This window comes from Meleagris gallopavo, chromosome 6 (genome assembly GCF_000146605.3).
Source record: "Meleagris gallopavo isolate NT-WF06-2002-E0010 breed Aviagen turkey brand Nicholas breeding stock chromosome 6, Turkey_5.1, whole genome shotgun sequence".
NCBI lineage: Eukaryota > Metazoa > Chordata > Aves > Galliformes > Phasianidae > Meleagris > Meleagris gallopavo.
This window is the reverse complement of record NC_015016.2, coordinates 43,300,190-43,313,790: the sequence shown is the minus strand read 5'-3', so window position 1 is coordinate 43,313,790 and position 13,601 is coordinate 43,300,190. Positions and strand designations below refer to the sequence as shown.

At 39.0% G+C, this 13,601-nt stretch overlaps 1 protein-coding gene across 1 annotated transcript in view; it reads left to right on the top strand.

The window, feature by feature from the left end:
* The window catches only part of UBP1 (upstream binding protein 1), a 36,026-nt gene that overhangs the window by 11,810 nt on the left and 10,615 nt on the right, over nt 1-13,601 (top strand). Inside the window, 8 exon segments of the mRNA XM_019616620.2 lie at nt 1,715-1,866; nt 6,068-6,144; nt 8,761-8,866; nt 9,472-9,578; nt 11,034-11,085; nt 11,088-11,185; nt 11,337-11,447; nt 12,009-12,116. Coding sequence (XP_019472165.2) covers nt 1,715-1,866; nt 6,068-6,144; nt 8,761-8,866; nt 9,472-9,578; nt 11,034-11,085; nt 11,088-11,185; nt 11,337-11,447; nt 12,009-12,116 — 811 coding nt within the window.

Below are 13,601 nucleotides of genomic sequence, written 5' to 3'. Positions count from 1 at the left end.
TTTTTTGGAATGGTGGCTTTTAAGGATGTGCTTTGTGTGCTCTTTACAGCTAAATTGTGTGGTTGGAGTAGGATGTCATTTTTCCTCTGCAGCAGCAGTTAGTCATCACCACTCTGCAAGTATTAGATAAAGCTGGCTAAATTTGTCTTCTGTTTGTGTTTGGTGGCTTCCAGTGCCTTGTCTGTTAGTTTAACTAGCTCCTTAACCACTGCACATATTCTTAAGGTAGGCCAGATGCATCTTCATTTTCTACCTGTGGTTTACAGGTAGAGACTCGAAAGATGCTTTACGTATGTACACGAGAGACTTGCTTTTCAATTTTGTGTTGCGTGAAAGTAAGCACTGCAGGTACTGAGAGCCGTGGGTTATTCATTTGGTGAGATGCTTTGCATGCCTTTTTTTATTGCACTTCTGCTCTTACGTGTGTGTATTTTAAACACTTTAATTGTTGCTATGTTCTTTCCGTTTTAGAGTTCCTCTTCATAAAAGCAGTGACAACTGTTCAGCATTCCAGAGCGTGTCACAAACACAGGTTCCCAGTGCTGAAGTCCCATCTTGGGACAATTCTTCTCCCTGGCTGGTGGCAGGGCTCCCTCCTGTGTCAGGCTGCCTCTGCTCAGCCGTGGAGCACTTCCCTTTTTCTTCCCACTCATTCTCACATAGCAGCCCGCTGACCTAAGGTGTTTTCTCTCCTGCCTCTGGATGTGTGACTCCTTTTGACTACAGAAAGGAACTCTTATCTTCGTTAAGGAGCACAGCCTCCTCTGAGTTCCAGGTTTGGGGGCTGGCATCACTCCAGCAGGCTTTTTGAACAGCTTCCTGACTTGGTGCCTTCTTTCGTAACGTCTCCTGTGGTTCCTTCCGAATGGAAAGGAACCAGGGAACCTGCATGGATGTCTTTTGGAGTTGTTACTTCTGGGAGAGACCATTAAACCTCCATGAGGTTTCCCTTCCAGTGAAACGGGCTGTAACAGCACTGAGCAGTGACAAAACATAATTTTACTTCAAAAACTCAAGTAGTAGTGCATTTTGGATAAGGCCTTTGGATTTCTTTTGCAAAATGTATTATGTTTGTAATAAATGGAAGGGGAAGAAACATAAGAGATGCATTTGGATTAAAAACCGAACAGCGGAGGTGATGTGAGAAATCTTCAGTTTAGGAATTAGTCTTTTTAAAAAGGCTTTGTGGATCTGCAGGTTGAAATTTAATCACGATCAGAAATTCAGTGGTAGAAGAACACTATCCTGGAGTAGAACTCACTTATCTTTTTGAAGCCTGATGGCCTATTACTGTATACAAAGACACCAAATTAATATACTGCTAATATATAGAAAGTATATTAATATACTTTCTATAGAAAGTAGAAAGTGTATCATTGGTTGTGGTGAAGTTCCTTCAGTTCCTTCGTGCTGCCTGAGGACAGCATGGATTGCTCTTTATACTTCAGAAACTGGGAACGCAAGGTTTTGCCAGTCTTTTTATGAAATAAATTATGGCATATGCTGTCTATACCTTGTGAGTCTGCTACTTAATCGTTACTGCTTCATTCGGCGTAGTAAAACCAAATCACAAGTCTGAAAAATATTCTGTGTCAGCAGAATTTACGTTAAATAAAATGATGTAAAATGGGGAGGAGGATTTTCAGGTTTTTTTTTTATTTCACGCAAGTGAGGGCCAACAGTCTCACAGTTATTGTGCTTTTTTTCTTTTCAGTGATGTTTTGGCACTGCCTATTTTCAAACAGGAAGATTCCAGCCTTCCACCAGAAAATGAGGCCCAACATCCACCCTTCCAGTATGTTATGTGTGCTGCGACATCTCCAGCAGTAAAATTATACGATGAAACTCTTACATACTTGAATCAAGGTTGGTATGCATATATTGCAGGCATAACTACCATGAATGCAGCTTATGGTGTAAATTTCAAAACAAGGTTTCTTCATATTTTGAACAAGTGAGTCTGGATAACTTGTTAGCCATCTCATGTTGTCCGTGTGGTATGTGGACAGCTATATGTCTTATGTTTGAAACAAACACAAGTGCAACTACCCTTGTAGTTACCAGTTGTACGTGTCTCGCTTTTGTCTTGTCTGCATTTATCAGAAATTAAGTACATATCTCCTGTGAGTTTTGCTGGTTGTTTTTTTTTTTCTTCTTTTATAGCCTGTTTCTGACTTGCCTGACAGTATGGCTTGCTTTCTACAGACAGCACTGACTGCTGAGTAAAATAGTATGTGACAAAACCTCCCTCATCTCTGGAAATGCCATTGCTGCCCTAAGTTTAGTCAGCTGGTGTTTTGAACTGCAATCAAAATCATTTTACAGTTTTTGGACTTCATTGATAACCTTTGTACACTCTCCCTCTCCTTACTTCAGCTCTAATACTATAGAATCACTTCTTTTGTGGGTTTGCTTTTTCTTTGTGTACTAGCACCTAAAAATCTCTCACTAGACAGCACTGTAATTAGAAGACATGGTTCTTCAGCACAGTATGTATGAAAAATAACAACTAAAAAAAAAACTACACTGTTTCTTTTCCATGCCCTACTGTGTTTTGGTGCATTTATTCTTTTTAGCTCGGATGCTTCTCTGAGCAGGGTGCTTAGTCTGCAGGTAAGAGGACATACATTAAAGTATGGCTTGCTGAATTTTCATTGGTACCCAAAAAAGTTTCACTGCACACTGGGCGCCTTAAATCTGTGAGAGCAGATTGTATCTAATTTCATAATGACATGGTGATGAGGAATCATTTTGAGCTTTCCATGTGAATAAAGTTGCCAAGTGCTTCATCTTGCAGCAGCAAGTCTGTCTAAATATACCTTAAACATTACTTGACTTGTCTACTGATGTGAGAGTATTGGAAGTTCTCGAGGCAATTAGTCATTTCTTACAGACACGATTGTATAGCTCAGCAATTTGCTTAGTCAGGCTTACTCTTTTTTTTAATCACTTTTTGTACCCTGCGTGCTCTCTTTAGCAGTAAGCAGTACAGTTGCATCAGTGTGCTGGACAAGCAGCATGCTTGGCAATGTTTAGAAAAATCTGGTCTCTGTAGAAATACACTTTTTCTTCAGGGATAGGATCCAGCCTCCCTGCCCACACAATGCTTGAAGGTCAGCTCAACATGCTGGGGAAGCAGCACAAGATAGCAAGCTGAAATAAAAGAATTGCTATCTGACTTCTGAGGAGAGCTTGCCATTTAAGTGCCACTGTCTGAAATAACTGTAATTGTTTCATCTGACCTTGAAAATCTCTGCTAATTTAAGATTTCTTGCAGAGTTGTTTTGTGGTTTTGCAGTGTTCTAGGTAACTTGCTGACATTGAAAAATAAATAAATTTATCTTCCAGCTGTTAGTACAAGCCCTACGTATTAATATATTAATTGTGGATAGTTTTGAGAGATGACATTTTACACAGAAGTCAGTTTAAGGCAGAGATCTAATCTTTGTAGGCCCGTGTTATAGTTTACAATACTTTTGAAGTTGTACTGATGCAGATGTCTGCATAATAAGTTGGAATAAGTTCTCCTAGAGAACATAATAAGTTGGAATAAGCTCTCCTAGAAAAGGAGTAATTTTAATCCTGGTTACTTCTGTTACCTGGTTGCTAGTTTAGCCCTGTTACCACTCTCCTGCTTAATCATTTTGAAGGGGATTGCAAGTAGGAAGCGCCATAGAGACCTGATGCCCTCTTCAGTTTCATAGTTACCTTACTGTACTGGATCGAGACTACCAGAAGCCAAGGGGATGTTTACCATATCTGTTAAGGTATGATGATGTTTCCTAAGGGAACATATAAGTATGCCCTGACTTCACTCTGTCAGTAAGTATTTTAATGAGAGTAGCTAATGCAATATTTTAAGCGATGAAGTTTTCATTAGAGCTGATGCTAGAAGTTCAGATCTTGGAGTGATGATGGTTGTTAGGGGTTTGCAAGGTTTTTAGTTGTAAGATCTGTTAAATGAGTCCGTGGAGAATGACTATCACAGTTGTAGGACGGTGTTCTAAGCTGGCTGCTGTTCAGCTGGATGTACATCCTCAAATAGCAGAAATGGTATGGAAGAAAATCCCTGTTAGAGGGGAGGTTTGTAGGTTTGTTTATACGGTGCAGCTAGGCTTGCAGTTCTGTGAATGTGAAGGACTGCTTAAGAGAGGTGAAGCTTGTCAGCAAAGAAATGCTTGCAGAGCACCATTGTGGGAAAATCTCTAAATCCTTTCTGGGAAATTGGTGTGGTGGGCTGCCTTTTTGAAGTGTGTGCACTGTTACATGCAGCATGGGGAGTAGATAATGTGAATTAGAGGTGTGTGTGCAGCTGTAGGGCTGTGATCTTCGTGTGGCTGGGGCACAGTGCAGCCTCTGCGTGTTGGCAGATACACCAGCAGGTCCTGCTGCCATCCCGAGGCACTTTATCAGGCTGGGAAAATGAACTGACACAAACCTGAAGTCTAACAAGAAGTGCCAGATCCTGCACCTACAGAAGGACAGCCACATACACCAGTACATGCTGGGGACACCCACTCAGACAGCAGTTTGGCAGGAAAGGAGATGGGAGTCCAGGTGAACACCAGATTGAACAAGAGCCAGCAGCATGTCCTTGCAGCATTAGGCAAAGTGTTGTCAGCAGGTCAAGAGAGATGATCCTTCCCCTCTACTCAGAACTGGTGAGGTCAGATTTGAAGTTCTGTGTCCAGTTCTGGGCTCCTCAGTGCTCGAGACACATGGACATATGGAATAGTGTCCAGTGAAAGGCCATGAAAATGATGGAGCATCACACCAATGAGGAAGGGCTAAGGGAGCTGGGAGTTATCTCATGTGCAAATACCTGAAGGGAGGGTACAAAAAGGAAGGAGCCAGGCTCTTCTCAATGGTAGCCAGTGCTAAGACAAGATGCGATGGGCACAAATTGAAACACAGGAGGCTCCCTCTGAACACCAGGAAACCCTTCTGCACTGAGTGGGTGACAGAGCACCGGCAGAGGTTGCCCATGGAGGTTGTGGAGTCTCCAGCTGTGGAGTTAACTCAAAAGCTGGGAGTTGGTCTGCATGTCTCTGCTTGAGCAGGGGGTTGGATGAAGACCTTCAGATATTTCTTCCTACTACATTTTTAGTGTTAAACGTTGGGCAGTAAGACTACATGGCACCTTACATTGCCTTGCTTCCCTGGCTGTTCTTGAGGAAAATGTATAGCACTCAGTGGAGATGTGACTGGAATAATCATATTGTTAAAGCAGCTATGTATCCAAAACTTCAGATTGGAATGTATCTATCCCCTTGTCTCAAAATTTTTTTCCCCTCAATTTTAAAACAGTAATGGACAGAGAAAAAGTTACAAAATTTTATTAGTAGTGCTGAATTAAATCTCAGAATCACAGAATGGCTTGAGTTGGAAGAGAGCTAGTTCCATCCCTCCTGCTGTGGGCTGGGTAGCCACCCACTAGATCAGGAGTAGAAATGATCTGTTGTTTGCTCAGCTGCAGTATGTACATTTAATTTTTATGTATATTTTTTGTGTCGTCAGTGGTCAAAAGTTGATGGAGTAAAGAAAGCTTGTACATGTGTGATGCATACCCCGATGGGCTGATTGTGTTACAGCAAAGTAAAACCCCTTCATAGTAACGCTCTTTAAAAGGCTTATGTTTGGAAATCATATAAAACCTCTGCAGGTCATACAAAGGCAAAAATTAAATGGACAAAATTAAACATGGGAGAGTGGTATGTATTTTGCATGAAGCATTTAAATGCTTTTTTTTTTCTTCTGGGAATGAATCATTCATCAGCAAAACACCAAAAAAAACCCACAAAACCAAAAAAACCAAACCATCAGAAGAAAAGAGCATTTACTCTAAATGTGAAATATAATATTCAAGCTTTGAGAGTATCTGTAGTTTTACCTGAATTAAAAAGATTCACTTCATTGTTGCACTAATTCCTGTACTGCAGAGTAAACCTTGTTATAGAAATCTCTGAAACAAGTTTGAGGTACTGATATTCTTGTATAAGTATCAAAGGCTGATAGAGGTGCATTAAGCACGAAATGGCTTTGTGGTCTGACTGTTCTTTCTTTACAGGTCAGTCCTATGAAATACGGATGCTGGATAATCGGAAAGCTGGAGACATACCAGAGATCAATGGCAAACTGGTGAAGGTGAGCATCAGTTCTCTAATAGTGTTGCTGTCAAGCCTCTGCTGTTGGTTTGCATGTGAAAAAGAGTAGCTTTCAACCTTTTGTTGGCCAGTAAGTCATGGAGGGAGATGGACTAGCTCATCTCACCACTGAAGAGAGTAGACGTAGTGGAACCTAATGCTTCATTTTGTTGTTATGCTGGTTTTGAATTTACTACAAATTAAAGGAATATACAAGTATACATTTCCCCATTTATGAATGAGTTGATTTCATGTAACTTCAGATAAGTAAAGGTGACCTTATCACTTTATTTAGCCTTTGTGAGGTTTGCAGTCTGATCTGCTGTAAGATGAGATGAATCTCCGTTAAATGTGCATTGAACTCAAATATTTAAAGTTGGGTGAGATGAATCCAACCCAGAGGCCTTGGATTTCATAGATTTTTTTTTTCTACTGCCATCAGATACTTGTTGAATGATAGTTGACTAGAGATACTAAAAAGAAGAAAATAAAATACTACCTATAGTGTGCTAGAGTGTAGAGAAGACAGTTTTTTTTCATGTGAAGCTTTAAGATACTTAGATGTCTACAGATGCATATCCATGCCATGCCATTCCGTAAGTCCTTAGGAAAGCAGACCTCTGTAATTCTGCTGCTCATCAAGGACTTTGTTCCATTGTTGAACTCATGCTCTAATTGTATATTTGTTTTGCTATGCTTTAATATTAGCTGAAGGTGTGTTAAATCTGACACGGTGCACAAAGTAGGAGAACGAGGCAGAATGGAAGGTGCCCAATTCATAGGACATATTATTAAAAGAATGGCCTAGTGGTGATGGGGGGTTGGATTTTTCTCTTTGCAATTTCTGTCAAATCTTCCAGGAAAATCTTACTCATGCTTTGCGTTCGGAGAAGAAGGAAAATACAAGTTACTTCAGCAGCAGTACTGAGAAATTAAACCAGAACGGCGTGCCTGTGGGAGGCTGAATCTTTACCTGTCAGCTTTGGGCTGTGTCATTTGAGAAATTTGGCTGGGCTGTATAGTCCTGGGCTTTGTTCTTACTTGTCTGTGGGATGCTTGTTCAGAGATAATTTGAAGAAGCATTAAGCACAAGCATAACATTTGGCTTTGGGAGTTCTGCAATTAAATCTTTACAGCCAGGCATTTTGACTTGCTATAATAAGCACGTTGCATATATTGCCCCATCAGGTGCTACTTTGTTATAGCTTTGGAGAGTCTCTCTGCTGCAGTTTTATAGAATCATATCTTGGTTATGAACTGTTAGGTAGAATGAGACAAAGCAATGTAAAAGTTTTATAAACTGAACTTTATTGTAGCAAGGTATTGTGTTGCTGCATCAACATAATCTCCACTTTGGAAACTTAAATACCAGGATCTTAGAACATTAACAAAGAGGATGTTTCCCACTGATGAATTAGTGGATATTTTGAAGTTTGATGCTTGTCAACCAGCGCAGCACAAAAGGGATGGTGTGTTGGTAAAACCAAGGAAATATTATATACCTTGAAGTATGCATGAAGCTGCATTTAGAAGTCCTTGGTTTTGTTTTGTTTTTAGCACTTTTGTTCACAATTGATGGCCATAGACTATACAATATATTTGTTTTCTCTGCATTTCAGATTGCTTTGTATGTGCATTCATGCAGCAGAACATACGTTTGTTTAATATGTCTAATATAGTAGGAAAAGGGGAAATGGTTTTAAGTTGAGAGAGGGAAGATTTAGGTTGGATGTCATGGGGAAGCTCTTTACAGAGAGAGCAGTGAGGTGCTGGAACAGCTGCCCAGAGAGGTTGTGGATGCCCCATCCCCGGAGGAGTTCAAGGCCAGGTTGGATGGGGCCCTGGGCAGCCTGGTCTAGTATTAAATGGAGAGGTTGGTGGCCCTGCATGTGGCAGAGGGGTTGGAAATTCATGACCCTTGAGGTCCCTTCCAACCCTGGCAATTCTGTGATTCTGTGGCTTGGAGCACAGCTGCAACAGAACTGCTTACAAGAATGGGTACTGCTGGATAATTGCTTCCAGATTAATAAAGTTAATCAAATCCTACTATTTTAGATAAATATTTCAGGTAGAATATCTGGAATAGTTTAGAATTTGTTACTACTTACCATTAACTAAAATAATAGTTTTATTGTAAATCTGTTTACAAGTGCTCAGAGGAATTTTTAATCTCATTTCTTAAAACTTTCTACAGTAATTCACAAAATCTCCAATCAAAAAATGAAATGGTGGAACTGTATTTCCTGCTTTTCAAAATAAATGATGGTTTTGTGTTTTCTTTCTAAAACAAGTTTATGTAGCCTACACAGTGTTGAGTTGTGCTGCCAGTGTTGCTCTGCACATGATTTATTGTGACCTTTATAATAAAGAATTTGTAAATCTTTTCTTCCATTTTTACCACATTTTTAGCTGTTTCCTTCTGTTCAGTTTTATTTCAGTATTCTGGATTATTTTGGGATACTGATGGTTGCCAAGGCTTTTCTTTTTTAATTTTTCTGTAAATATATATTTGCCAGCTGTATGGCTATTTTGGAGTGCTGTAGTGCTTTGTCTTCAGGCTGTTTCTAGGCATATAATAACACTGTGGCTCATCAGATTATTGTTCTCTTCTTATTAGAGTATTATAAGAGTTGTGTTCCATGACAGAAGGTTGCAATATACTGAACACCAGCAGCTAGAAGGATGGAAGTGGAATCGCCCTGGGGACAGACTTCTTGACTTAGGTATAATTGTTTCTATCTGTTGGCATTATATTTGATTAAATTCTCACATTTAAATCGATCATGATCTTATTTATGCTAGCATTTCTGCTAACTGATGAAGAACACAGTGCAGTGTTCTATGTGCCACTCACAGTGTATTTGGAAGAAAAATGTCCTTTCACTTTCACGTTCCTTTAAAACCTTGAAGTGCTGCTGAGTCAGGTGGCAACTCTACATCTTTATGCGTTTAGTACTCTTTGAAATTCTGATTCCTAAATGTTATAGTAATTAGAAGAACGCAGATAAAAATAACTTTCTCTAGTAGATTGTGGAAGTGGCACCAATGTGATTTCTTTACTTTGCATAGCTTTATATGATATTGTTTCATAAGCCCTGTGTCTCTGGTGGGGAGGAGAGGGGAAATCAAAAAACACCCTCATGCACAGAGCACTTGGTATGTTGAGCCTACGAAGATTGTTCAGATCTGTCCTAAAAAGCTGTTCATGGCAGCCTACATTTTCTCACTGTACCCATATGTGCTCGTGGTAACCTGATATTAAAATGTATTCCTGTTGTTTTCTTGGAATATGGTCATTTAAAAATACATATTGCTTATTTTAATGTAGATATTCCAATGTCTGTTGGAGTCATTGATATCAAGACAAATCCAAGCCAGCTCAATGCAGTTGAATTTTTGTGGGATCCAACAAAATGTACATCTGCTTTTATTCAGGTTTGAAACTTTACTTGACTGGATGTTTGTGTTTGATGCCTTTCAGGTCACAAATAGTAGTAGATTTGCACAAGGAAGTTCCTTGGTTTCTAACATGTGAGATGGCCATTAAATAGCAGCTTTCTAAGAAGCACAGGTTCAGAGCAACTGTTAGATATATAAAGGTTCCTAGTTAGGTTTTTCAACTTAATTTCATCTTATAAAAGCATCTTTTAAGATATTTTTCAAAAACCTCTTTAAAAAAAATAAGTTCCTGGTTAAAATATTTAGTCCTATGGAGTGTTTGAATGTATTTATTCTAAATAATTGGCACTATTACGTTATTTTGTTTGGGAAATCCTGGATGAAGTTTTTAGATCAGATATCAAACTTGTTTCTTATATCGGTAGGCTTCTCTGTAACAGGATTTCTATTATTTATTTTTTCTTATATGATATTTAGGCCAATTGAACATACTAACTTTGCACATTATTTAGATAGAATGTTCAGTTTTGCATTACAATTTCTAGCTTGCTTTTGTCTCAGACCTGTTTTTACTACGGAAAGAATTATGAAGTTTGAGGTAGCTTTGTTCCTTACTGAGACTGCCACAGGTTAAATTCAGCATTGTCAGTAAATTAACTTTGATCTGGTGCAGAGACATTTTTTTCTAGTAAGAGTTACACGATTATATAATGTAGTCATTCTTGAAAATGTGTAAAGCAAACCATTTAAGATTTTTGTTCATGCACTCCTTAGAAGAAATGATAGCTGACTGACTGAAAAGTGAACTTGATTCTCACTATCCACGTATAACTCACTTGCTCTAAAGGCTGGTGATAACAGCATAGCTGCACTGGCTGCACTTCTGTGCACAGTCTGTGGTTTTCTGTTGTTGATGGCCATAGGAAATAGATGGTTTTGTCCCTAATCGTTGGCAGTGCAAGGGATGCAGTTGTCCCTGGTGCTGAACTTGCTTTGTTTTTCAGAGGCAAGCAGAAAAACTGAGAGCGTTACCCAATAAGATTCATTATAACTCATAGATTCAACTTATTTTCTCATTAGATACTTTTGAAGGATATTTCCAGCTAATAAAGATGTACTTTCCAAGAAAGTCCGTTGCCTTTTATGGGAAGGTGGGCATATTTGAAAAGACCCTGTTTTCACATGAGATTAAAAAGCTCTTCTAAACCAGAGTCTTTCTATAGCTTTGATAATACTCATGACAAGTAACTCTGAAGTTTATTCTAGCTGCAATACATTGAACAATAGTTTCTTTCCTGTCAGCTCAGGTATAACATTTTTGGCTTCATTTGTACGTGAGCTGGAAAATACAAGTTAGTTATACATCTTAATCCCCAGTTATGCTGGGTCATTTGTTGCTTGTCCTTAAAAATATACCTGTGTGGGTAACACCTAGTGAAATTCATGTGTAGAATACTTCAGAGTTTGTTATTTGTTCCATTTGTTTTTTAGGTACATTGTATCAGCACTGAATTTACCCCTCGTAAGCATGGAGGAGAAAAAGGAGTCCTTTTAGGATTCAGGTTGACACTTTCAAGCAGACTGAAAATGGAGAATATACAGATCATCTGCATTCAGCCAGCTGTCAAATTAAAGTTTTTAAGGTGAGGATGGAAAGCAGATATTTAATGAGTCACTCAAAACTCTTATAAAGATGGGGGGCATCTTTATATTACTGCTTGACTTCTGAAATGAGATTTCAGTTATAAAGCTGTTTTCCTTCTGCTTTATTTTCATGTAACTGTTCATTTTTAGCCAAAAGGAGCAGACAGGAAACAGAAAACAGACAGAGAAAAGATGGAAAAGCGAACTGCACATGAGAAGGAAAAGTATCAGCCTTCCTATGACACCACCATTCTCACAGAGGTAACAAAGCAGATTTACTTCTGTTTGCTGAGGAAGAAATACATAGGTATAGTATTATAGGGTTGGGGAAGAATTAGTTCCACGCAGAGGTAGGCTTTTATTTAGCAAACTTGTCCAGTGGGCAGCAACATTAAACTTAAAGATTCTGTTTAATAAGCTTCATTTAGATGATAGATGCTTCTATTAATGCACACTGAGGTAGAACGCTGTTTGGCTGACTGTATTGAACCCAAGAGCAAGCCTTTTGGTACAAATGTAAAAGCCTTGCAGCTGAGAAGGCTGAAAAAAACCTCAGCAACAATTAAAACAGAGGGGGGAATCTAGAATTTAATTATCTTCTAAGATTTCACTTCAGACTACAGGGTTGGTTTGGTGTTTTTTTTTTTGGACGTTATTGAATTTAAGGCCAGAGCCTCAGTAGGTTTTTGCATTTTCTTTTATTTAAGCATCAGTGAGTTCTATACAGTTTTCTAAAGAATTTCAGAAGTTTTACAAGGCTTTTAGATCTTTCCTCACTGTATAATGAAAAGAAATTGATCCAAATCTTTGGTGTTTGTCCAGATGAGGCTTGAGCCTATAATTGAAGATGCAGTTGAACATGAGCAGAAAAAGTCCAGCAAGCGGACTTTGCCAGCAGACTACGGTGATTCTCTGGCAAAGCGAGGCAGTGTAAGGGGCTTCTGCTTACCTTTTCATTGTGCAAGATACCTTGTGCAGTGTTAGATATAGGAGAAACTTCCGTAACATAAAGCAAAAACATTTTGATTGCTGTGTCTTAACTTGATCCGCTCTTACGTATATCAATTGCTCCATCGTTGTTCTTAGCAAAGGAATACTTCCTAAATCTAACACTTAAGATAAACTGTTGCAAAGGGACTGTGTAACTTTCAAAAGTAAAGAGCTTTAAGTTTGTCCGACTTGAAATGAAATAGCATTTTGCTTTTCTGTATGTATGTGCTTAGTGGAAATAAGAACAGTGAAATGTAGTGAAAATGTTTTGTCCCGTATTTTTATTTACATTCAATATGAATTTCCAGTACATCAGTATTTTCAAGTGGCATGCAGTGTTGCACATGGTTGATCGTTATTTACTGATTTTTCCTTTAGCCATCTACATCTGCGCTCCAAGCAGGCTTAATGTAGTTCAGAACAGTCAGCACAGCTTTACATTGTGTGTGTATATGTGCCTCTCAGACTGAATCTAAAATCCTTCTTGTTCTTCCTGTCAGGGGTTAGCATTAGATTTCCTAAAGGCAAATATCAGTGAGGCCTTAGTAATGGTTAAGATAAGAAACCATCCTGCATCTTCCAAGTTGAAATGTCTGCTTATTGTCTAGCTGTGGAATACAATGATTTGTCTGTTGTTTGAACAGAAGTATTGCCGTTACCTTTCCAGCAGCACTGAGGCAGTGGCTGCCTGACTGTTGTCCCTCAGACATTATTTAGTTTTGCATTTATGACCTATTAAAATGATGCATAGGGTTCACTTCAGTGTGTGCCTCTTGTTTGTAAGCAGGGAGGGATCAGGTATTATTTAGATGGGTTCTTCAGGCACTTCTTCCCTCCACTCCCCAACAGCTGTAAGCACTGAGCTGTCTGAATTTACTTACTACTGTTCGTGGGTGCGGGGCTTTAAGGTCCATCTTTAGGATTCTGCTCTGCTCTTTCCTAAGAACCTGGGTTATATTCAACTCGCTCATCTTTCCTTTCTCATTCATTTCCACAAGAATGCCATGTAAGTGCCTTTCCATCATTGCCTTTTTTTTTTTCTGACCTCGTGTTTTAGAATGCAGTGTATTCAACACAATTTCTGCAGTATTTCTCACAGTTTTATAAGAGGCTGCAGACATAGCACTGCCTCCTGGGCTTCAGAGCAGGTGTTTACGGACAGGTGACTTTCATCCAGGGGCCATCAAATGGAAGATGCACACTATTTGTCTTTCAAATACGCAGAAGCTAGATCTTATCTAGGGAGGAAAGGAAAAAACAACCAACGCTTTTTCCCTGCTTTGAATTTGACAAGGTAACAAAGCAAGAAGTGCCTTGGCTGACTGTTATATTTGGATATAGTGCTTTATGTGTCACAGCCCTAAAACTACCATTTGCTTAAGCTTAGTCCAGTTGTGGGATTTTTTGTTGTTGTGGTTTTTTTTT